General features: G+C 39.7%; 1 protein-coding gene across 2 annotated transcripts in view; it reads right to left on the bottom strand.

Annotated features, from left to right (window-relative positions):
• FNDC3B (fibronectin type III domain containing 3B) overlaps positions 1 to 26,110 on the bottom strand; it is a 332,684-nt gene that overhangs the window by 122,024 nt on the left and 184,550 nt on the right. For both annotated transcript variants that reach the window (XM_067466047.1, XM_060767521.2), the window contains 2 exons: positions 20,621 to 20,864; positions 14,069 to 14,371 (listed from right to left, as the gene is read on the bottom strand). In XM_067466047.1, coding sequence (XP_067322148.1) covers positions 14,069 to 14,371; positions 20,621 to 20,864 — 547 coding nt within the window. The remainder of the gene's footprint in view (positions 1 to 14,068; positions 14,372 to 20,620; positions 20,865 to 26,110) is intronic.

Genomic DNA, 26,110 nt, shown 5'->3' with positions numbered 1-26,110 from the left:
TTTGACTCCTCATTCATCTGCTGCAAGAGCCACTTGGCTTTTGCAAGAAGTGGATGGGAACTTGTTGTAGCTTATCCAGTGCAGACAAGAATAGGCTAACAGGAGGCCCTGGCCAAGTCATTATTCAATGAAAAAGAATGCTGAATTTATTAACCATTTCTCAAAATTAATATTTTAGCCACAAGCCACACCAGGGTGTGACTGAAGCAATAAAGTTGTGCTGCAAAGTTAGACTGCTGGTTTAGGAGAACCTCAAATTTGAACTGAATTAAGGGCCCAGGTAGTCATAAATGAATCGAGTGACTTGTAATTAAAAGACAGCTACAGCTAATAGGTATTGTGTAAATTCTGGTTTACGGCTGAGTGCAGCTTTGAAATTGCAAGCATTCCATCTGCTCACCAGCTGTGTATCCTAATCCCCTTTAATAAGTTTAGCTTGCACCGCACCATGAGAATCAAGAGCTCTTCAAAACTTTTTCTTCACATTCGCTGCCAGGATTGTAGCTCCTTTGCTTTCTTTTTTTAAAATACACATTTCTTTCCAGTGAATGCTACACTCACCTGGTGTTACCCTTGATGTATGTATATTCAGTTGTTTCAAACTGGTAGAACACCTGGCACCTGTCTTTCCATGGGAGTATTTGGGGCACGCTGGCAGAGGAAATTATACTCTCATCTGGACATGGAGGGAGGTGAAGCCAGGATTTGCTCCAAATTAAAAGGAAGTATCCAAGGGACTGACACCAAATTATTCTTCACTTGTCTGTACTTGTTTTAATAGAAGTGAACTTTTATCTCTAATGGTTTTAATTATTGTAAGTTACAATGAATCCTAAAGCAGGAGAAAATGGGGCATATAAATGAAGAAATATAATGATAATGACAGAAAAATGGTAATAGCACTGAGATGGATCCAGTCTTTCAGTAAGAATAATGTTCAAGGGAAATTGGCTTGTGAGAGCTTGTGTGTGAAGGAGGCCAGTAAAATTAAGCATACTGGCTCTTACACACAATTTACAAATATGGTATTACATAAACAAATCTGGGTACTGGGTATCTCACAACCTCTGAGGAAGACTGCCATAGATGCAAGTGAAACATCAGGAGAGAATGCTTCTAGAAGATGGCCATATAGCCCAAAAAATCTACAACAATCCAGTGATTCCAGCCATGAAAGCCTTCAACAGTACAATGTTGGGTTGCTGTTGTTCATTCATTCAGTCTTCTCCGACTCTTCGTGACCTCATGGACCAGCCCACGCCAGAGCTCCCTGTCGGCCGTCACCACCCTCAGCTCCTTCAAGGTCAGTCCAGTCACTTCAAGGATGCCATCCATCTATCTTGCCCTTGGTCGGTCCCTCTTCCTTTTACCTTCCACTTTCCCCAGCTTAATTGTCTTCTCTAGGCTTTGCTGTCTCCTCATGATGTGGCCAAAGTACTTCAACTTTGTCTCTAGTAACCACTCCAGTATCCTTGCCAAGAAAACTAAATAGACCAGTACAACAATGTTGGGTACTGTTCCATTATCCGGGCGGATAATGGAAATATAAGGGGGCCCTAGATGGAGACCTAAATATGTGGATGTTGCACTGTGCATTTGATTAAACACTTCACCAGATAGCTTTGCTCCTTCAATGACCCCTGTACTTTACCACTGTTCCTCGTCCTATAGATTTAATGTTCTAATTGATAACCCTTCTAGCTGCAACTTAACATCTGGCTCCTGCACTTTTTCCAACTTCTCTGCCCATACAACTTTATTGCACAAGCACCTGCCTGTCCGAGTTTAGTATTTAATTATTTTGTCAGGCTATTGGCTGTTGTTGATGTTATTTTATGTTGTTTACGATGTTGCTTTTATAAATTTTGTTGTTCTATGCTTTAATGTTTTAATCTGTGTTTGACCGGACTAGTCCCCATGTAAGCTGCCCCGAGTTCCTTCGGGGAGATGATGGTGGGATACAAAAATGAAGTTATTATAAGGATAGTCCATTTTACCGGGTGGTGGGGGGATTGAAGGAGTAAAACCATTCCCCCCTCTTTTCCTGTGATTTTCCCACCTATGTGAGAGGAAGCCACAGGGAGGAGGGAGCAAGCTTGTTTACTGCTTCCATGGAGATTAGGACAAGGAACAATGGCTTCAAACTACAAGAAAGGAGATTTCCATCTGAACATGAGGAAGAACTTCCTGACTGTGAGAGCCGTTCAGCAGTGGAACTCTCTGCCCCGGAGTGTGGTGGAGGCTCCTTCTTTGGAAGCTTTTAAACAGAGGCTGGATGGCCATCTGTCAGGGGTGATTTGAACGCAATATTCCTGCTTCTTGGCAGGGGGTTGGACTGGATGGCCCATGAGGTCTCTTCCAACTAGATTCTATGATTCTATGATTCTATGTCACCATTGTGGAAATAACCCTTATGTATGACATGGGAAGGGGGAGAGGGAATAACCAGAAAAAAGGGGGAAATGGTTTTCCTCCTTCAACTCCCCCCTCTAAAATGGACTATTCTTTCTCTAGCACCCCCTTCTGGCCTCTGCCCAACAATATAATAGTACCCAAAGCTGGTCCTATTAGTTAAGAGTTTTGGAAATATAATTATATGACAAGTTATGCCTATGTGTATGTGCCTTCAAGCCACCTGATGACTTAGGGCAATCCAATTAATTTCAAAAGTGTTTTCTTCTGCAAGGAATACTCAGAGGTGAAGCTGTGTGTCAATTTTCTTTTTAGTTTACTAGTAAATTTTAAATGCCATGGCAAAGGGCCTGCCTTTTGGAATTTCTGCCTCAGGCAGCAGTTTCTTGGATGTTTCTGTTTGTAAGCTCAGCTGTTTTATCACAGACTAAACTTTTTGGAAAGAAACACAAAAACACACCCTTGGCCAAGCATCAACTGTCACAGAGAGGAGCTCCAGCCTGAAATGATGATGCATCTTTAAGCTATTAAATAAAAGTCCTCCACTTATATAGTAGGCCAGTGATTTATTCACTACTGGGAAATCTCTTCCTTTCTACACCCTTCCCTACCACTCCAAACATTCAAGGTCTTCTCAGCCAGCAAATGCATTTTCTTCTCCCTTCTACATTTCATTAACAATGTCCTTGTCCAGCAACACCATTTCCCCAAGAGTGAGAGACAGATGAAAACATTTTGCTTGTGGAAGGAAGATACAAGATGGTGTCCCTTGCCATTATCCCTGCACAGAGGCCAACTGGTGTCATGCATTGACTTCTTCCCTTATGATAAGGACAGAAAATGTTGACTAAGAAGTTCTCAATCAACACAAGAGAGCTTCAGAGTGCTCTCTGAAGCCTTTAGGCTACCTTAGCTCAATCTCTCACATGAAACTTTACAAGGATTTTTTAAAAATGAAGGAAGACCAACCAGTAATTTTTGTGAAATCTACATAGTCAAAAGAAGGACAGATAGATGAACACAAATGAACTGTAAGCCTGTTCCAAATATAGTGTCATTAGGGCTGCAACAAGCTGACGGGAACTAGAAACTGTTTTGCAGTGAGACATTTTGCTGGAATTTCCTTATATACTCATGTATAAATCTAGATATTTCAGTCAAAATATCTACTAAAAAAAACTTATCTATGGGTCAATGTATGTAGTACTGTAACTTAACTTTTATCAAAAAAGAAATTACTTCCTCATCTGAACAGAATGGCCAAAGGGAACAGATTAGATCTCTGTCCTTGGAAGAGTGTTGCTATGAAGTAAAAGCACAGCTACCTAACTTTTGCAATTCTTCCATGTGCCAGCTGGAAGAATTGCATGTTACTACTGATACACAAGTATCTGAAAAATCATTCGGGCTGGAAAATGAAAGCCAGAGTATAAACCTATCTAAATGTCACAAACGTGGCTTGAACTTTGCCAGAATCAATACATACTTTTGATAAACTTAGTAGGGCAAAATTAATTCTATAAAATGAATATTATTACTTATGATCAGGGTTGACACTGGAGGCTGTGCATCTAAAACAGTTACTTAAGATAGAATCAGGATAAGAACTAGGGACCTCCTCACATGGCTTTTTTGGGTCATGCCTTTGTGCCAGCAATTGCTGGCGAAAAGGAAGGCACATGGGGCAGCTTGTGGCGCCCTGTGTACCCTCCCTCCTCCCTTAATCACATAGAGGGGATGGGAGAGGGTGCTTTGGCACTCTTTCCTTCCCCTCATCAGATGGCAGAAAGGACTGCAACATGTGTTGCCCCATCTCCTTTTCTGCCACCACAGTGCAAAAAGGGGAGGAAAGTGTAGGCGGTTCCATTGGAGCTACCCAAACTACACTTCCCTACATGTAGTGGAGGCGGAAGTGCCTTTTGGCACTTCTCTACTTTGGGAGGAATATGGGTGAGGCCTCCCATGGTCATCTCATGGTGCACAGCTGGTCCCATCCTTGCCTCCATTAAAAGTGACAAAACGGGGCAAAAATGGCCCTTGTGAAGAGGTCCTAGGAGAGACATAATGCCCCCAAGAACATTACAGAACTCAGAGTCACACATAAAATAGGATTAGATTCAGAGAAAGTGTGAAAATGATGATTAGCAAGAAGTTTTGCCAGAGTTTGACCACAGAATTGCAACGGAGGCCTACAAATGACATTTCTCTAGGCTTCATTTGGTCCTCCAGAGTGATTCTGTGATATTCCTTGGCTGGAAGACCAAGGCATCTTTGACTTCAGATAAGAAAAGTAGGGTTTTAGATTATGCGAAAATTGTATTGTGCAGATGGTTTCATAGCAGATCCACTGTAAAATGTGTGGGTCTACTATATTATTATTTTCTTTATTTTCTTAATATCTAGGATTTCTCCCAACCTCTAGGTATCAACACACCTTACAAACGTTAAAACAGATACATCTGAAAGAACAAATAATACTGAAATTAAAATGTTGAAAAGGTTTCCTGAAAGCTGACACAATATAATACTACCACAGCATAAATGCTAAGCCTTAAAATAGCAGAAATAAAAAATATAGATCACAAATATATAAAAAATATAGATCACAAATGTCCAAATTGATACTGCCCTATTGGTACAAACATACCATTTGGATGGGGAAATTACATTAGCCCACCATACTGGACAAATGCAATTTCCTTACAACAGGTGCACCAGCTGTGGGAAGAGAGATTTCTGCATTAACTGGATAGCACGTTCACTGTGCAAAAGATCAACCACATGGAAGAGTCTGATACATGTCACAATTCATTTCCAAAGCTCCAGCTGTAGCCGAGAGAGCTAGCCTCATCCCTGCACTGCTTCTCAGTTCAAATTCCTTCTTATGCTGCAAGCAGAATCCAGTCCCAGGGAATTTCAGCACCAGCTATGTACAGGGATCCTGAAGCACCATTCCTCAGCAGCTTGTGTGGCAACAAGACTGTTGTTGTTTGACAGCAATGTGCCTGCCAAAATCACATCGCAGAAGCTGGCTCACCAGATTGCTTTGGAGATCCAGATGGAGGCTGCCAGCTGCCATTTCATACACATGTCAGCTAAACTGTGGACCTCATCTACAAATACCAAACACTGTTTGTTTGCTTTTCCTTTTAACAAACCACACATTTTACTTCAATGAATTTGCATTCAAAAGACTAATATCTCCTGTATTTTATCTCTTAAAATATATTTTCACCCCAGGATATTTGAAACAGTGACGGATACATCTTGCATTCTGAAATGTGAAGAATTTGTGAGAGATCTCTCTGGCTTGGACTGATATGATTTACAAAAAAAGTTATACGCTTATTTTAATTGCAGCAGGTTTGTTTTGTGATTTGGTGTATATTTTTGGAAGGCTGTAACTGAGGAAAAGTGCTCTGCAATGAGAAGATGGATTGGCCACAGTCATGGATAGTATTTCAGAATCAACCTTCTACATCACTTAGAAATGAAGGACTTCAAAGATTTGTGACTGAGCACATTACAAAATATTTTAATGTTAGGTGACATTTATTGTAATAATGTATGCTTAATCATGGCTACTAGGGTTATATTTTTGATCAATCACAGTTAGCTGATTTCCTCTAACCCAAGACAACTATACAAGCTTGGAGGCTGTAGGTGCAGGTTTGCACCTTGGACTCATCGCTGAGCCTGGAACCTCAGGTTGTAGCGGTGGCTAGGGGGGCTTTCGCACAATTAAAACTTGTGTGCCAGCTACGCCCATACCTTGGGAAGTCAGACTTGGCCACGGTGGTCCACATTCTTGTTACATCCAGGATAAACTACTGCAACACACTCTACGTGGGCTTACCTTTCAGAAGCTTCCAATAGTCCTACAAGAGGCAGCCATGTTAATAACTGCGGCAGCATACAGGGAGCACACAACTCCCATGTTTTGTCAGCTCCACTGGCTGCCTGTTTGCTACCCGGCACAATTCAAAGTGCTGGCTTTGGCATACAAAACCCTAACCCCAGCCCAGTTTACTTGTCCGAACGCGTCTCTCTTTACAAACCACCATGAAGACTAAGATCTTCTGGGAAGGCCCTGCTCTCAGTCCCACCACAATCACAGGCACAGTTGGCGGGGACATGAGATAGGTCCTTCTCAGTCATTGCCCATAGGCTATGGAACTCCCTCCCTGGCAATATTAGATCAGCCCCCTCCCTCCTGTCCTTCAGAAGGATGATGAAGGCCTGGCTGTGGGACCAAGCCTTTGGGGCACTGCAATGAGGCAATAATAGAATGGTGTTCTGAGATGGTTTTTAAGCAATTGATTTTAAAGTGGATATAAGTGATTTTAATGTTTGTGTATATATATATATGGTTTTATGTCCTGGCATCGCATGTTTGCTGTATATATGTTGTGCTCCATCCTGAGTCCCCTGCAGGGTGAGATGGGTGGAATATAAATGTTTCAAATAAATAATAAATAAATATTAGCCCCTGAGGAAATCTTGGATAGTCACACTCATACTGCCCCCAAACATTCTCTATGGGATATTGGGCTGGAGAGTGGTGGGATTTTAATCAAATTTTGGAGTATCTGGGCCATTTTTGGCTTTTTAAAAATGTAATAAAGTGATTAAAAGTCCTATTTCAAAAAGGGTCTTCCTAGATGTAAATTGGCCCAAAGCTCCAGCAAAATATGGCCTAAATATCCTGTTCCTCTTAGAAAGCACCAACGAAAATAAACTGCAAAAAATGGTGAGAAAATGATGCCATTACGATACACCACACAGAGAACACTTTGGGTAATTTTGGAAAAAGATGTTTTACTTTATTTTTGGAGCTGTCTGCAACCCACAGACTGCACTTTACCTACTCTTGCCCCAACCTAATACTCACAAATTTCAGAGGACATTAAATCCTACTCAAAGTGCCACTCCTTTAAAGTATTGGAAGTCACTAAAAAGAGACTTGACAAATATGCTCTAGCTACAGATTTCTGAACAGATTAGAACACAGACTAAATGGCCCCTAATCAATTATTCCCTGCCACCCCAAATGCCCAGATTCTCATAATTGTTACATAAACCTTTTTTAAAAAATAAACCAGTTTCCTTAACCACCAGAAAGCAAAAGTGTCACTATCTCAGCCACCCATGCATACAATTTTGGGTTTTTGGAATATTTTGGAACTTGAGATAGTGGATAAGAAATGCCCAATCTGTTTTCAATTATTGTGATATCCTGAGAGTTATCTTCTTTTGCGTAACCACAGCCACCTCCCCTTCCCTATCCAGGTCACAAAATAAAAAACAGCTTTGTGTTTTAATGAGGTTTCTCCAATAACTTCTTCCAAAATCCTGGGAAGAAGCTTGTCAGGTGCAGGCGCAGAACATATAAAGTCAATCTGAGTGAAAGACAGTCAGCACACAAGAGGCCTTTTCAAGCTTTCTTTTTCTGGTGCTCTTGGCTCTAGTCCTTCTGGGAAGGGCCTCTATGGCTTTGGAAAATGCATATTCTTAGCCTCCAGTGGAAAATTCCTTTCCATTTCCCCCTCCAGAGTTTATGGAGAATTCAAGTTACAAAGTTGAAGACTTTTATGAGTTTCCTTCTTCTGTCATTTGACCTAGAACCACACTTTTCATAACCCAGATTCAAATTGCCAGCCTGTTCAGTTTCTGAGCCACATTTGGAAGGGACTTAAATGTATGGGAGGGGGAGCATCCACTCACTTAAACATACACCAAGTTGCTTAAAGTTTTCTGGACTGTCTTCTGTCTTTTCCTTTGTGCAGTTTTAACTCAAAAGCACTCCCCTGGCTGACCCAACGAATGTTCCAGGGACCTGACTTCACTCCATTTCTTGGCATTTTCTAGTTGTGCTCAAGCTTCACAGCTGTGTGGCCTATGAAACGTCCCAGAAAATGTAGCTGTGTAATAGTTAAGAATGAGAGCCAGGGCAGAATAAAAGGTCCACGTCTTCTAAATAGTGAATAGCTGAACAAACAAGACACTTCCATCAGGTAGAGTGGAATGAACACTTGATCATAATCAAAGGTGAAGATTATTTTTGTTGTTAACTGCCATCAAAGTGACTCTGAGTTATGGCTACCCTATGAATGGGAGATCTCCAAATCGCCCTAGCATCAACAGCCCTATTCAATTTCTTACTCAAAAAAAGAAGAAAGGAAGACATATTTGGTATTTCAGAATATGTATTAAACTTGTATCAAAAATGGTAAATATTTCAACCACCTACATATATCAAGCTGGTATCCAGTTATGATGGAACATCCATTTCTAGTCAGAACTCAAGCTATGTTCTATATCCTGTGACTCCATAAGTACCTATGGGCTCTGACAGAGATACAATAGAGATACAATGTTGTTGGAAGAGCAAGGCAACTGCCTCCAGTTAGAGATGCTAGAAGTGAAAGCTATTCCTTTCCTCTGAAGGACAAAAAATGGAATCATAGAAGCACAAGAGCTAGAATAAACCACATGAGCCATCTTTCCTAACCCCTTGCCATTACACACAGCTTATTCTGTCCTTCTCAACTAGCTAGCTGCTCAGCAATATTTGAGGTTCCTATGCCATTGTTGAAGTAAGATTCAACTCTTGGTGCAAGCTTGCCTCTGTAAATGGAATGGAGTGGGGGCAGCCATCTCACCCTTTGTCTCAGTCAGCAATATATTTTCAGCTGGCCCCAAATGGCATCCATGAATAGTTGGTGGTGCCATACATAACTTCTATTTGTCTGGAACACACATAGAAATATGGGTTGCTATTTTATGCAGTCTAAGGGAACCCATGGGGACAAATACTCTAAAGCAGTGATTCCCGCCCTTTGATCCTCTTCCAGGTTTTTTGTCCTTCAGCTCCCACAGCTCCTAATGGCCATTAAGCTGGCTGGGATTTCTCGAAGTCCAAAACACCTGGAGGACCAAAGGTTGGTAACCACTGCTCTAAAGCCACCAGATCCCATCTGATCTAAGGTCAGCCCTGGTTAGTACTTGGATGTGAAACTGACAATGAATACCAGGTGCTGTAGACTATATTTCAGAAGAAAGAACTGAGAAAAACCAGCTCTGAGTATTTCTTACATAAGACAACCCTATGAAATTCATAGAATTGCCACAGGTCAACAGGCAACTTGAAGGAACATGCACAACAACTGAATCCATACTTATTGACAGAAATGTGAAGTTTGAAATGGTAAGTAACTACCAACAGAGTCAAGGTAAAGTTTGCTAATGTCAATTCATTATCAACAAATTTCAAAAGGCAGCTTCACAGATGCATCCACAGTGTGGAAGCAAAGGACATGGATGCTGAAGTACCACGCTCATTCAAAGAGAAAGAGCACAGTTATGCTTCCTTGTCAGCTAGTAGAGAAAGTAACAATAAAAGAAAATGCTTTCATTCTTCAACTTGAATCTTCAGCATTAGAAATTATAAGCTAGGTTCAATAGAGTTGCCCAAACATTTCAAGTAGGGGAGGAGGAGGAGGCATGAAAGAGAGAAGCTTTGTAGTTCTGATATAGAGGACCTTACTGACAGGAGCCATCACCATTAAGAAACAAAAGGAGGTATTGTTAATCCAGGGACAGGTGGGCAATTTAATGGATGCCACTGAAGCTACTAAATCAGAAAGGGAAGACAGATTTAGTATACAAGCCTGCAGAGACATTCTCTAACTTGCTGAGCTTGAAACTACAACTCACAGTATTCTGCTCCCAGGATACCATGGCCATGAGCTGCTAGAGGATTGTAGAAACCCTATTTTTTGCTCTTATTCTGCATGACACACATGCATCTCCAGTCTCTATGTTAGCAGCACTCCCATATCTATACTGTAGCAGATTATATTATCTGAATAAGTAGCTTGCTATATTTAGCAATAGGGTGTTTATTAATGGCATCCTTTGTCTTTCTAATCTAGTACTCTCTATATTGACTCACAGCAGTTACCAGCTGCTACCTGAATTTGTAAATTATAGATAGAACACAATGTTACACAACATACTTGAAGGGAATTGTGCTTGAAGAGTTTCTAAGAGGAAAGAATGATAATGAAATCTATTTAACTTTCTAGCATAGATGCGGCCATCCAAAAACCTGGGTGAAATGCCATTTGAAATATAAAAGCACTACATGGTTATACCAGTTTAATAGTTATGGTAACAGCCATGAATCAACCCCACTGAATTCTGGGATCTATAGTTGGCTGAGAATATATCTTTGAAACACTTCCCTGAACTATAGTAATGAATAGCTGTGCCAGGCTTTAGCACAGCCGGTTAACCACAAGCAGCAATAGATCACATCAATTGAAAAGTTGGCAGTTCGAAGCTCAGGTCGGGGTAAACACCTGACCTTCAGCCTAGCTCACTATCCACTTAAGTAGTTCGAAAACAGCTGTGAGTAGAGAAGTTAGGCACCGCTTAAGTGGGGAGGTATTTTATGGCACTATAAAAAAGAAATATTAGAAAATGCGGAGGATGGAGTGACAGCATCCTCCTGTGGCCAGAATTGAGCACAACCTCCATGGTGCCTAAGTTGGGAAAAATGCTGACATATGCCTCTATCTGTTGTCTGTCCTGTCTGTTTAATGGTATGGATTGTTTGCTGTGTATGTGTTCTGCCTTGAGTGCCCTTTGTGGTGAGAAGGGCGGAATATAAATGCTGTAAATAAATAAATATACTATAGTACAAAAGCTACATAATTACATCACTAAAGCAGAGAAATTTAAGTAACTACAAATCGCATGATTCTATGGAATTAATTATTAAACTATATTGCATGTCTGCAACTGGAACCACTGTTGGCCTCATTTTATTGGATATGATATTTTTTTAAAAAATAAAGAACCCCCAACTTTGCACACGTGATAGATCTCTTCTGAAGCCCATCCTCGTGGATTTGTGGAGAACTAAGTTTAAGAAAGAAAATAATAATAATAATAATAATAATAATAATAATAATTTTATTTTCTACCCACCCCTCCTCATGACGGGTCACAGCACACTCAAAACACACAAACATTAAAATGTAGTTCTATAAAAGATGCATATTAAAATGGATTTCTATAAAATACATATTAAATACACAGGACAGAGATTAAAACACAGAACATGAGTTTAAAATTCATGCTTAAAACTGGCTGGGTTAAGCAAATCAGCCTACAATCCTCCTTTCCTCTTGATACCTTGAATCACTTTTAAATGCACAGCTGAAGCAAATGCTCTGTTGTGTCTAGAGAAAAGGAAGCTGTACTGTAGTTGCCAGATCACCTTCAGGTATTCTCTTTCAACACGTCTGATGGTGAAGTGGGCGCAAACCTGGAAGGTGATGAAATGGGCGTGTGTAGCCCAACATGTACACAGAGGAGTTTAGGCTATAATATATCATCATGTCAGCTGTCTCTGATTTTATCCCATCATCCAGAATACATAGCTTAAAGCAATCCAGCACGTGTAATGCTGTCAGTCAACTGGGTGAGTGGTTAGTCCAGGAAGATTTGGATGTAGAATTAGCTGCATCCCATGCTCAAGTGAGCCAGCCCTAATGTAGACCCTCAAGAGATACTTCATACTGTATTCAAATAAAATCTTGCAAAAATAGAAATTAATTACTCATAAACGTGCTGCCAAGTTTTTCCCCTCTTTTTTTCTCCTCCTTCCTCTTTTTTTTTTTTTTTTACTGCAAGAGAATATCACGGTTGAGAAGCACAGGTATCTTACCACATGAAGAAATGGGTCAGAGGGCATTATTTAATTACTGGTTCAATCAGGAATTTGCATAAATAAAATGTTTATGCTTTATCAATGCAACCCTGACCTGGGGTTAATCACCAGCAGCAATACATCTTACCAATCAAAAGGTTGGCAGTTCAAAGCCCGGGTGAACACCTGACCTTCAGCCCAGCTTACCGTTCACCTAAGCAGCTCAAAAACAGCTGTGAGCTGTGTGGCACCATAAGACAAAAACCAGAAAATTCCGGTGATCAAAGGAAGAAGGAAGTTATGGGCTCTTTGTCATAGAGGATGGAGCGACAGTACCCCCACTGTGGCTGGAATCGAGCATAACCTCCAGGACAACATAATAGTTCTATCTGTTATCTGTCCTGTCTGTTTAATGCAGTGGTCCTTAACCTGTGGGCTGTGAGGACAAAAATCTGGTCCACAAGCCTCCTTCCACTTTATGTATTTTTTTATATATATATTTCCACTCTTTTTGCACCACCTACCACTCCTTCCCTGTCGCTGACCAGCTTCGCTCCCTTGGCTAGACCGCATCAGCTCTAGATTATTAAATATGGTTTTCTGTGGGTGAGCAGATGGAGACTACTGGATGGCATATGTTCTGTATCAGAAACTAGAGCTGATATGATCTATCCAATGCAATTTTTTTGAATCAGCACCCCAAATAACCAAACCGAATCTAAAGTTGACCCAAAACTGTTTTGTAACCCTTTTGGTACTAATGTTGGAGAGTAGTCCTTGGTCAAAGTAGTCCCTGGTCAAAAATGGTTGGGAACCACTGGTTTAATGGCATTAGATGTTTGCTGTGTATGCATTCTGTGATCCGCCCTGAGTCCCCTTTGGGATGAGAAGAGTGGAATATAAATACTGTAAATAAATAAATAAAAAGAATCCACACACTGCTTGAATTACTTTCCTAGTATCCAAATTGGCTCAAGTTTGGAGGGCACACAGACTGTACAATCATCTGTAGAAACAAGTTGATGAGACTTTCAAGGGATATTACTTCCAAGGCAAACTTCAGCCACCACACAACATGAACAGAATCCAAGTTATACCAGACAGCTGAGTTTGTGCGGTAACTGGACATTACTTCATGAATACTAGCAACCTTATTTCGGAACACGTTTTGTGTTACTGCAAAATAATCATATGGGCACAAAATGTAACTTCATGTGACATAGGAAAATTATCTAGGATACTTTTAAGAGCTATTTCAGCTAGGTAACCCTATACATGTCTTTGGAGAAGTATGACTCACTGGGTTTAATGGAGCTTATACCAAAGTAAGAAAGTGTCAGATTGGAGCCTGAAGGAACTATTTTTAACACAAGCAGTCGACAGAATACAAGGATTGTTTTGGACAACTGCATTTTTGCTGGTATCCAAGATATTTAAACTTGAAATGTTAGACATTAACATAACGCACATTTTTGCTATGATGTGAAAAATACATGGAGACTATAAAAACTTTTTATAGTCTCCATGTTTTCTGTTTTCTGATGGGTTGATGCTCCAGGTTAGTGGTTCTCAAACTGTGAATCCCCAGGTATTTTGACCTACAACTCCCAGAAATCCCAGCCAGTTTACCAGCTGTTAGGATTTCTGGGAGTTGAAGGCCAAAACATCTCGAGACTCACAGGTTGAGAACCATGCTCTAGGTACAAAACAGTGCTAAAGGAGAGTAGTTTAATATGCAAATATTTCCTCCCAACTGCAAATTAAAAAATAGGAACACTCAATGATAGTTCATGTGTCAGTTGATTCATTCTGGATTCCATGCATGAACATGGAATCTGGAACCCTTCACCCTATTTATATTATCAACTAATACATTTTTAAAAATAAACATATTATGAAATCTCAGAAACAAAATCAAAAAGGTTTCTTGGACTTTACCATGTGCATCCTGCTCATTTGATTTGGGGCTGCTTCTTGCTCTGCGTTCTGTTTTTTTCATAGCTGGCATTCCACCTCCTCCAATTCCGCCGCCGCCGCCCCCCCCATTTGCTGCTCCATTATAAGCCTTGATGGTACCATTGTATACTGTTGTGCAGTTTCCCAGATGGCTCTTGTAGATGGATGAAGGAGGGCTATTTAAACGGTTTTGACGATCAATCTGTCTGTCCTTAATTTTCTTGTGCTGTGGTTTGCTGTATTGATCTTCCCTGGTTATGTAACTGGACATTCCATATATGATTTCTGGAAGGAGAGGAAAGAAAGAGACACAGCTCATTTTCTAGTATCAGTTTCAGTAGCATTCATATGCTGTAGAAATGCCTACCAAGGCTACATTCAAGTATGTTTCAAGGGTCCAATATTTAGTTCTCGTGAGTTTCCGTAGGATGCTCAAATCCCAAACAAAACTAAGAGTGTCCAGAAATCCACTTTTGACAAAATCTAGGAGCCCTACATTTCTTTGAGTGGCCATTTATTTATCCAGCCTGGGAGCACCTGTAGTGGTTTGGGAAGAGCCCAGTCTCTCCCATAGGTCTGGTTTCCCCTTGATCCCTATTCTTGCAGTAAACCATACTTTATCATGACACAAATAGATTGCAGCTAACGATGGACTCTTGCAATCCCTAAGCTAGCTCTGGTAAAGCTTCAATGAGTTCAGAAATTTTCACTTTTGTTTTGCATTGACATGTCATTTGAACACTAAATTGTGGATAATCATAGCAATCGTTAGTGGAAGCCAGCCACCTTCAAATTGTAGTTTATGAAGTTGGCTTATTTCCATTAGGTACAGTTATTATTAACCATCCTGTGGAGTTCAGCTATTTTAAACATGGTTTACCCAAACAGAAGTGAAAGCTTCTAATCTCCTCCTCTATGTCAGAAGAGAAAAGGGTGTGAGTCCAAGACAGAAGGTGCCTCATTTTTATCCAACTAAATCAGCCTGGTGCTGATTTAGTTATTTATTCATCTACTAGCAGTAGTTTAGATCTGACAGGGCAAGTGCAAATCTTTGAATTTTAACACAGTTGCCTTGAATACCACTGCAGTGGTACCATTTCAAATAGATGCAGCAAGTCTAGTGTCTCCAGCAGGAGTGGGCAAAGTGCATCCCTCCAGATGTTGCTGGACTGCAGTTCCTAGCCTTTCTCACAGTAGACTGCATTGGCCAAGGCTCCTGGAACATCTGGAGAGTGGAACTTTGTCCAACCCTGGTCTACAGGTTCTCAGTTTTATATACAATGTAATAACAACAACCAAGAAGTTATTTGTAGAGCTGGTAAACATCTGCTGTAACCTCAACTATTTTTCATCTCAGGTTTTCCAACACAACATAAACAGGAGATCTAGACAGTCAGATGGCCACAATTAAGGTTTTGCAGCATGATGCAATTCTGATAATCTAGCCCATTTAAGAAAAAGAAGGAATTGGCAATCCCTTAATTTGAAAATGTTCTGCCAAGCAAGTGCAGCCAAGAACTGCAGGTCACCACAACAGATGTTCTGCCATTTTTCCTCTCAGAACATGCACTGACATGGAATATCCACTTCAGTACAAGGGGATGTTAATGGTGTTGAGAGGACGAGGGAGGCTGCTTTAGTTATGCTGCCTTTTAAAAACATCTTTCATGACAAAAAATGAACTAAAATAAATTTAATAAATAAGCTTTCTTCTTTTGGTATGACCAGTTACTCATATTTGGCTGCATCCATTGATACATGGCTGCACTTTATCCATCAGCCCTATCCACACAATTGTTTTGGCACCAGTCTGCCCACTCATACCTAGAAACTAATAGTTATCGCAGATCTCATTGGTTGTTGGTTGACGTTTGCTTTTATATTTGTGTTATAATGCTGTTGTTTTATTCTGTTTTATGATGCCATTATATATTTTAATGTGCTATATTTTAATCAGGTTGTTTGGGCTTCTCCCCGAGTCACTTTTGGGAGATGGAGGTGTGGTACAAAATTAAAGTTGTTACTACTGACATAAAAGCACAGTATGTCACAGCAAATGAGACCTATATGCTGGATTTCTTATCAAAAAAATCACAAGTCAAACACTTCCCAAGCGTCTACGACCGTGTGATGTATTTTTGAATGATGAGCGCAGATCCAAGTAAGGTGGCCTTTTGCAGTTGACAGATCGTGATTTTGTTGGCATTTATTGTTTCCAAATGCCAGCTGAGAGCTTTGGCACGGCACCCAGTGCGCCAATGACCACTGGGACCACCTGTACTGGTTTATGCCAGAGCCTTTGCAGTTCAATTTTGTTACTATTTAAATTATTTTTAATTTTATATGTTGCTGTTGTTGTTATTACTATGATTATTACGTCCTTTGTGCCAATGACAAAAAATCATTTTGATTCTGCTTATTTTTTCCGCACACATGACAAAATAGTTGAATGCACAATGACAAAACAACTGGATTGACAACATGCTCTTGCCCCTACATTCACATGGATGCCACACACATATCCATCAGGGATGGGAAACCTCATGTTCTGTGGTTGAATTTGGTCTCTATTTGGAGTTCAAATTCAGTCCTCTCCAAGATCCTCAGATATTCATGCCCCATGCTGGACAGTTTCCTGGCCTTGTGCAATAGTGGCACGGGGCACTTTTCCTAGTTTTTGTACAAGTTACTTACCACTTTTTAAAATGTTGAATTGCTTCTCCTAAAGCTGAGTTCTTGAACGTTAAAACATTTATGATCCTATCTTTTTACCTTTGATCCTAGCCATCACTGGAATGCAGAATACAAAAACTTCTCTGAAACGAAATTAATCCCTCACCCTGAAAGAGGCGCTCTACTTGGTGCACTGTGGGAGAAAGATGACTATATCCCATTTTTCCTCCAATGAATTCATGGAAGCTTTTGCAGTCTTCCTCCCTCATGCATTGTAATAATCAAAAATCCCTACACAGGATGTCCAGTTTTGGCAAATTTTAAGACACAAAGAAATATTACAGTAATAGCAATAGTAATAGGTGAGGCTAAGAGATAGTGAGTAACCCGTAGCAATTGCTGATATTGTGTGCCTTCAAGTTGACTTCAATTTAAGGTGATCCTATTACTGAGTTTCTTTGGAAAGATTTATTCAGAGGAGGTTCACCATTCTAAGACTAAGAGACTAGTCACCAGGGTTCAAATCTCCATGACCAATGTTCAAATCCTGATGATTGAGTGGGGATTTGAACCCTGGTCTCCAAGAGTCACAGTGCAAGGTTCACATCACCTTGACTTTCCCCAAAACAATCAAAAGGAAGTATTTATCTCAGTTGATCTTTTTAAAAGAAATACTTCTGACACAGTCATTCCCTCCCTCCAAAAAATATTTTTGATATCACTCTGTTCCAAATGCTTATAGACAAAACAAAAGTTCCATTCAAGGTTGGGAAAGATGTTTAAAGCTCCTGTTCAGATAAAACAAAGTTCTTTCACTCTTCTTTACATTTAAGTTTATTTATTGAGGGAATGAAATATTGGCCTCAAAAGATCACTGCTTTTGGTATGACCCATCCCACATTCTTTTCCTGGATCCGGGCTCAAGCAAAGACAACAAGTGCAGAAATTGTTTTCTCCATTTTTTTAAAGAAAGGTGATTCATGTCCATTCATTAGAGACTCATATTTGTTTTTGATTCTGACCCTTGTCTGCAGGGCAAAGATTGTCAGATCACGTTTGCCTCACTAGTCTGCTCATGACTGGACGAAGTCAAATAGAGCATAAATAAAAATGCCAGAGAAGTGGATCAACAGAGGTATGCCTTGGAAGCGAACTATCCTTGAGAGCTGCATATACAGTCTTTCACTAAAGACCTATGAGGAAAGTATTTCCCAATATCATATTTGTACTTATTCTGATTTTCTTTGAAGTATGTGATTCAAATCTACTTCCAACTAGTTTAGACCATTCAATTTTATCCTCAGTGAATGGATGGGACTTTCTTAAGTGTACAAAACTTACAAGAAATGTTATCCCTGCTATATTTTCCAACATTCCTAAAAATAAGACTATCCAACAATTATCTACCTTTAGGTTTTAGCATTTTATCCAGTGAAATAGTGAAAAGATTATATCTGTCTGTCTGTCTGTCTGTCTATCTATCTATCTATCTATCTATCTATCTATCTACAGTATTTATCTATAAATGCTCTGTTCATTTTGAGTGACATCATAACTCTAAAACTGCTCGACTAACTGCCATCAAATTTGGCTGCAAGACACCTACTAACCCAAGAAGTGACCATCACTCAAAAAATTGATTTTGTCATTTGGGAGTTGTAGTTGCTGGGATTTATAGTTCACCTACAAAGAGCATTCTGAATTCCACCAATGGAATTGACCCAAACATGGCACACAGGACTCCCATGACCAACAGAAACCACTAGAAGGGTTTGGTGGGCACTGACCTTGAGTTTTGGAGTTGTGGTTCACCTACATCCAGAGAGCAATGAACAATGAACAGTGATAAGCAATGAACAACCTGTGGGTCCCTAGGTGTTTTGGCCCACAACTCCCAGAAATCCCAGATGGTTTACCAGCTGTTAGGATTTCTGGGAGTTGAAGGCCAAAACATCTGGGGACCCACAGGTTGAGAATCACTGATCTAGACCAAAATTGGCCGGAATACTCCATATGCCCAAATATGAACTCAGATGGAGTTTGGGGAAATAGACCTTGACATTTGGGAGTTGGAGTTCCTGGGGTTTATAGTTCACCTACAATAAAAGAGCTTTCTGAACCCCACCAACAACAGAATTGGGCCAATCTTCCCACACAGAACCCCCATGACCAACAAAATACTGTGTTTTCTGGTGGTCTTTGGTGACCCTTCAGACACCCCCTTGCAACCCCCCCAGGGGTCCTCACCCCTAGGTTGAGAAATGCTGCCTTAAGGCTATCCAGTCCAACCCCCTTCACCAGGGCAAAAAACATAATCAGAGCCCTCCTGACAAAGACCCATCCAGCCATATAGATAAAATTCACACACACGTATATATATGACAGATACAGTGTCATAGATTTGAAAGGGACCCCTAAAGAAGGATAATGATATGTTATGTGTTCCAGAGTGGGCAAATCAGACACTCCACATCCACATTGACAAATAAACAACAAGAAATACTGTTTACCCACAAGCATAAAGAAATTACATATATTAGAAACCAACACTTCCTTATTGCTCTATTTTCCAGATCACCAGACTGGGCCACAGCAACATGTGGCAGGGGATGGCTAGTTTGATATATAATGCCATGGCTCAAATATTTGCACTGCAGCTCAGTTATCCATAAAAATCTTGCCCTTCTCTCAGACAGCTGATTGAGGCAAAAGTATTACTCAACCTTCTCCTACAGCATTTTTATCTGAACTAAAGAAGCACAATTATTTGAGTATATTCTAGGTTTCTATAACCTGGAGCCAGCTCTCATCATTCCCAGCCAATTGCCATGCTTTACAGCTGATGAGGAAAGCTTACAAGCCAATGCATGTGTTTCATGTACAGTTCTGTCCTTCAAAATGGAGAAATGACCAAGGAGTCCAGAAGGAACATCTAGGACACCATCTCTGCTACTTCTTTACTCTTTTTGTTAACAGGAGCAGAGAAAAGAGGCAACCCCAAAATAACTAGCTCAGCCTAATTCTAGGTTCCTCACACAACATGCAAAACTCCTTGAGCTCCAGAGTTCTGTGTAGCAGAACATTTCCAGAAGGAAGACTGAGATTTCATATCTTATTTCATTCCTCCCTCTTTTCAGGCCTCTTGCACTGTGACTACTTCTAACAATGCTGTTGTGGCTTCTGTCCTAAGATGACCTGACCTTAGAGCAGCAGCATACTTGTTGGGGCCCAGGAAAATATTGCATTTTTTTGTTGTTTTAGGTCCCTTTCCTGCATTCCTTCAAAATCTGGATTGAGAGCCAAGCCAACAATGGAACTATTTCAGTATTTTCCTTGCATATTTATTTTTCACTCATGGGTTTGGGAATAAAAAATAATTCTAATAATTTTATTTTTTTGTTGTTGCAAATATTGCAAATACAGGTCTCAATTATCTGATGGGATGGAGATCAGAGTGCTACTAGAAACTGGAATAAATAACTCTCTCCCTCTCTCATATTCTCATATATAGTATATGTGTGTGTGTGTGCATGTGTGTGTGTGTGTGTGTGTGTGTGTGTAAGTATTGAATATATGATAAAGCTAAAATAACATTTTCTTGCAAAAACTGACAATAGAGCAAACCCCTCATCAAATTAATGGAATCTATCTTTAATTTCAAAGTGTCAAAAGAGTGAGGCAGCAGAAAGTTTTGTGTCAAAAGGTGTATTATATATCCCACTCTACATCAAAAGTTCAGCACATATATACAATATTTGTGAAAGCTCCATCACTTAATCCATGTTCCATAAAATCCTTGGCAACTAGGGAGAGAAAACATTTGATTTCACAGACTCTCTTTTGGAAGCCCATTGAACTCACCTTGCTCTCCATAGATTGTGGTGGGGAGATGATGCTGAGGGAAAAATTGGGGTGGCATATCTCCAGGCCCAGTAACAGGTGGATAGAAGGCCGTATGAGAGTTGTGAATAAAATGGGGGTGATGGGTAAGGTACGGTGGTAAGTGGTGAGTTGGAGAAATGGCAGAAGGATAGCTGGGAGGGTAACATTCTGGAGACTGTGGTGTAACCACCACCCTGCGGACGCCTGTATTGTCTTCTATTACCTGCAAAAAACCCAAAAGATATAAATTACAAAATAAAAGAATACAAAAAGTTAGTGAGATTAATATGACTGGTGTGTTTTGCTCCTGTATAAGAAAAACATATTTTAAACCCATAAAAGAAAAGGGGGAAAAACCTTTTCATCAGCAGGAACAATAACATCTATGTCTAAATATACCCAGTGCCAGCAATTTTGGTGGTAACGTAGCTCACGGCAGACATTCAGGCAGCCATACTAATTATAGCAAGGCATTCTGTAATTGCTTTAACAATGAGATTTTGAATGGAGATCAAATAAAAACTAAAATACATTCCCTACCAATAGTTCCTTTAACGGACAGATCTTGGCTTTCGCATGTACACCAATACCAATACAGTTGAATGAGCTAAAGGCAAGCAAGGCTTTATTTATCTGTGGCTTTTAACAGTAAAATCCAATGATTTGAAATAAAAAATAATATTAGAGCACACTAGATTAAGGCGATATGTATTGTGTCTTGAGTGTGTATTGGAACAATGGGCTGACACAATCATACAAAATGGGTAGGAATTGTGTAGGCCTTCATATGTTGTTGGACTACAACTCCCATCAGCTTTTGTCAGAATAGCCTACGGTAAAGAATGTGGGAGTTGCAGTGCATTTGGAATGCTAGGCAATCCCCATTAGTGATGCCAGGTCTCAGGGCTGGGCCCCAAGTCTCCAGTTTTCAATAGCTTATCTTTAGATGAGATGAAGCAGTAATGCTACCCCTCTATTCTGCTTTAGTTAGACCACAGTGGAATATTGTCTCCAATTCTGGGCACCACAATTCAAGAGAGATATTGACAAGCTGGAATGTGTCCAGAGGAGGGTGACTAAAATGATAAAGGGTCTGGAGAACAAGCCCTATGAGGAGTGGCTTAATGAGCTGGGCATGTTTAGCCTGAAGAAGAGAAGGCTGAGAGGAGATATGATAGCCATGTATAAATATGTGAGAGGAAGCCACAGGGAGGAGGGAGCAAGATTGTTTTCTGCTTCCTTGGAGACTAGGACGCGGAACAATGGCTTCAAACTACAAGAGAGGAGATTCCATCTGAACATGAGAAAGAACTTCCTGACTGTGAGAGCCGTTCACCAGTGGAACTCTCTGCCCCAGAGTGTGGTGGAGGCTCCTTCTTTGGAAGCTTTTAAACAGAGGTTGGATGGCCATCTGTCAGGGGTGATTTGAATGCGATATTCCTGTTTCTTGGCAGGGGGTTGGACTGGATGGCCCATGAGGTCTCTTCCAACTCTTTGATTCTATGAAGGAACCAAGTCCCCAGTTTTTGGCAGCTAAACCCCAGGCAAGAGGAAAGCATTCTGAGCAAATCTCCAGATCAGCTAGGTAAATTGTTTATTACAATTTACAAGGATTAATTTATTTCTTGCTGCTACTTGCAAAGACACTGCACAGAAGTCTATGTAATTACTTAGCCAGCTTTCTGCTTCGCTCCATGCTGCTGTGGTACTAGGCTTGCCTTCCACTCTGTTCTGTATCCACTGTCTGGCTATATTAAATGTTCTTTATGCCAGATAGGTGAGAAAGAACAACCCTCATTTCACTTTAAGAATACAGTCTTAATTTCCATACAAATACAAACATTTCCCCCATTTCTCCCCTTTTGTGCATGTGTGTTTGTAACTGTGGTTAATACGTAATGTATAGGTCTTCATGAACTCATCTGGGGTTGTGTCTAGATTTTAGGTTGTAGCTCAGAAAGTTGAGGACATGCAGCAGTTCTAAACTGGCAACCTTAATCCTCATCCATGTAGAAGAGGAAGTAAACAGGAAATCATTTCCAATTATGTCCTGTTCTAAAAAATGTCCTTCTAAAACGGCCTGGGGGTACACATTTTTAATTGGTGTTTGTGTCTTTAACTGTTCTGTGTGTCTTTTTGTTGCTGTATTTTAATCTGTTGCTCCCTGAGTCAGAGTGAAGTGGGTAAGAAATAGATACAGGTTGACAATCTTTTATCCAAAATGCTTGAAACCAGAAGTGTTTTGGTTATGGCAGGGGGAGAGGTGAATTTTGGAATACCCATTCTTAGATATACATAATTTATTTCTCGTGCCAGGGCAGCCAGTCAATATACATAATGATATACCTTGAGGATAGAGCCCGAAGTCTAAACACAGAATACATTTATATTTCATAAACAGCTTATACACAGAGCCTGAAAATAATTTTATACAATATTTTAATAATGTGCATGAAACAAAGTTAGTGTAGATTGAATGATCAAAAAGCAAGAATTAGAAAGAAAATTTGGAAAAAAATTGTTTTACACAACAGTGGCAGCTCAAATAGTATATGCTAGATATTGGAAAACCCCAGAGTGGGGAAGAGTGGGAAAAATATATTACAGATATGCTGATAATGGACAAAATAACAGTATTATTAAGAGGAGAACTATTAGACAACTTTGTTAATGAATGGCAACCAATGATTCAACACCTTAATGTAAAGTTAAACTAAAAATGTATATAAAGGATCCTATAAGATTGTAGACAAGGAAGAAGCGGATGTAAAGTAAGAGTCTATGATATCTTTATATGTATTATTTAGATAGTAGACTGTGACCCCTTAATGGAAACATGTTATCAGATAAATGATAATAGAACATTAATAGATAGAAAGTATTGCACTGTATCCAACAAATACTTGCAAATGTATGTCTACTTAAATAAAATAAAATAAATAAAAAGCAAAAGTGTCACTCTCTCAGAAATACAAGCAGACAATTCCAGATTTTGTAGTGTTTTGGATTTTCAAATAAATGATGTTCAACCTTTATTAAATACTGAGAATTGGTCAATGGCTAGACTGCTTCTGGAGTAAATATCATACAGACAAGATTTCATACTACTTAATATATAGTCTAAAGTCCTGCAGCATCATATGTTTGGTGTACACAAAATTTGTTTCATGCACAACATCATTAAACAAAATTGTACTGGTAATGTTTTCTAAGGCTGCTGGGAGTTGCAGTCTAGCAATGTCTATAGGACCACACGATTCTCATTTATAGCCATTTTTATAAGGTAAATCTTACTTTCATTGCAACCGAGGGAATTGGTCACTCCATTCCTAAAAGCACTCGAAGAAATGTATCCAAGACCTTGTAAAGAAATTGTATCGGCACTTACTTTAGGCTTAGATAATGTTCTCTTTAGCTTTATAGGTTCTTACTGTCCAATAATTTTTGTCTATAAGCCATATGATTTCCCTTCATCATTCTCTCAAGAGAACAAAGTATGAGGTGTATTTTTAAAAGGCTGAGCTGAACAGGCATTTAGGAAAACTATGGATAGCTTTGAAATAGAGATCCTTACTTTCCCTGATATTTTTTGAATAGTTACAAAGAAAATTGCCATTTTTAATTTTTATATTTTTAGGACAATGTCAGAGCCACTTGCCTTCCTGAAGTAGCTGCCCTCTGTTTGAGACCCATTTTTATCCACAGAATTAATGGCATTTCACAAATGAAAAATTGGACAAATATAGTCAAGCAACACCCAAGTGTGGTCAAGATAGCAAAAGCTTTTAATCATGAATAAGCTGGAAGAAGGTGCAGCAGTTTGATTTTGTCTGAGCCTACTGGGAAGGAAAAGACTTCACACACTCCTCTGCTTTCCTCTCCGATGTGTTATACTTGAGAACTTTCACACATTGTATTGAGTTTGCAACAAGAAAAATAATATGGACACAAAAGGGATAAATAAGAAGAGAAGAGAGAAAGTAGGACATCTTAAAAGCTGTTGAAAAGATGATAAAACAGAGGTTTAACTGGGAATGTTCCTGTCAAACTGAGACAGTTGGAGTGTGTGAGTAAAGGAAGTATTGTTCAAGTCCCGAGTTATAATAAATGGGCAGCAAAGGAAATGATCAAGTTTCATATTTCGTAGTCTAAACAGCTTCTATCACAACATTAAAAAAGGAAAAGGATATTATAGTTTCAGTTTATTATTCACTGATTTTCTACATAGACGTAACTTTTTTTTCCAACCCAGCTCACAAGACACAGGTTTGGGGGCCAACCAAACCCAAGTCAAAATATGTTTTTGCTCACACAGTGGAATGCTTTTATTTCCTTTGCATCCTAGTCACCCAGGTGCCAAAACAAACAGATGGCGAATTAAATAATTACCAAATAATCCATATTAATTACCGACATCACTGAGACCAGGCAAGAGCAAACAAGGGAAACACACTATTATAACATCGGCACCAACAAACAACAACAGGAAACTAAAGCAAGTGACTACTACGTGCTTCAAGCTGTTATTTAGCATGAAGTCATTTGCAAAGCAGAACATTCATTTTCCACATGGTGAGAAGTACATTTCAACTCAAATTGGGGAAAAAAATAATATATAGGTTTTCCTACCATTGCACCACCAGCTGCTTTATTTAGATCTAAGGGCTTGTTTCATAAAGCTGGTTCTTCTCAGTAATTTAGAGCAGCAAGAGCTGACTGGCAGCCATGCAACCATATAGGAACAGTGGAAGCTGCCTTTTACCAGGTCAGATTGTCAAACTCAAAATAAATACACTGTCTACAAAGGGATTTAATAGATTCACTGTGTGGATGCTCCTGGCTGTCTTCAAGATGTTTAGGGACTCCTTGTCCTTATTGCAGGGGAAACCAAGTTAATCCACTTTAGCTCCACGTTAAGGAAAGTTGGGACATGCACTGGAGTTTGGCTGAAAATCTGGAGCAGCCTTGCACTTTGGGCACAGTGAAATCTAGTACCATAGGGATGGCAAGATGACAATTCTGCAAGGCCAAAGAGGTCTTGACCCAGCTGGACCCCTCCCCAGCACTGCATGGGGTGGAAACAAAGTTCCTTTTTCTAAGAAGACCTTGCAATAAGGGACAAGTATAGATGAGCCTCTGGGCAGAGATATTTCCAATCACTAGTCATGTTAATAGATCTCAGAATGGAACTAGGGACTATGTATCGTCAAAAGTTTTCATGGCCAGAATCACTGGATTGCTGTAAGTTTTTCGGGCTGTATGACCAAGTTCCAGAAGCATTCTCTCCTAGGGACTGTTTATTTGCAAGGCACAAGTTATGCTACAAAATTGTCTTCCTTTTTATTTTTGTCTATGCAGTGGGGAAGGAAATAAAAAAAGATTTACATATTCATAACTGGTTGTGTTATTGAGTCCTACATATTCAATAGTGTAGGAAATACCGTATACTGAGATTGTAAGTCCTGACTT

This window comes from Anolis sagrei, chromosome 3 (genome assembly GCF_037176765.1).
Source record: "Anolis sagrei isolate rAnoSag1 chromosome 3, rAnoSag1.mat, whole genome shotgun sequence".
Lineage (NCBI taxonomy): Eukaryota > Metazoa > Chordata > Lepidosauria > Squamata > Dactyloidae > Anolis > Anolis sagrei.
This window is presented reverse-complemented; position numbering and strand designations above follow the sequence as displayed.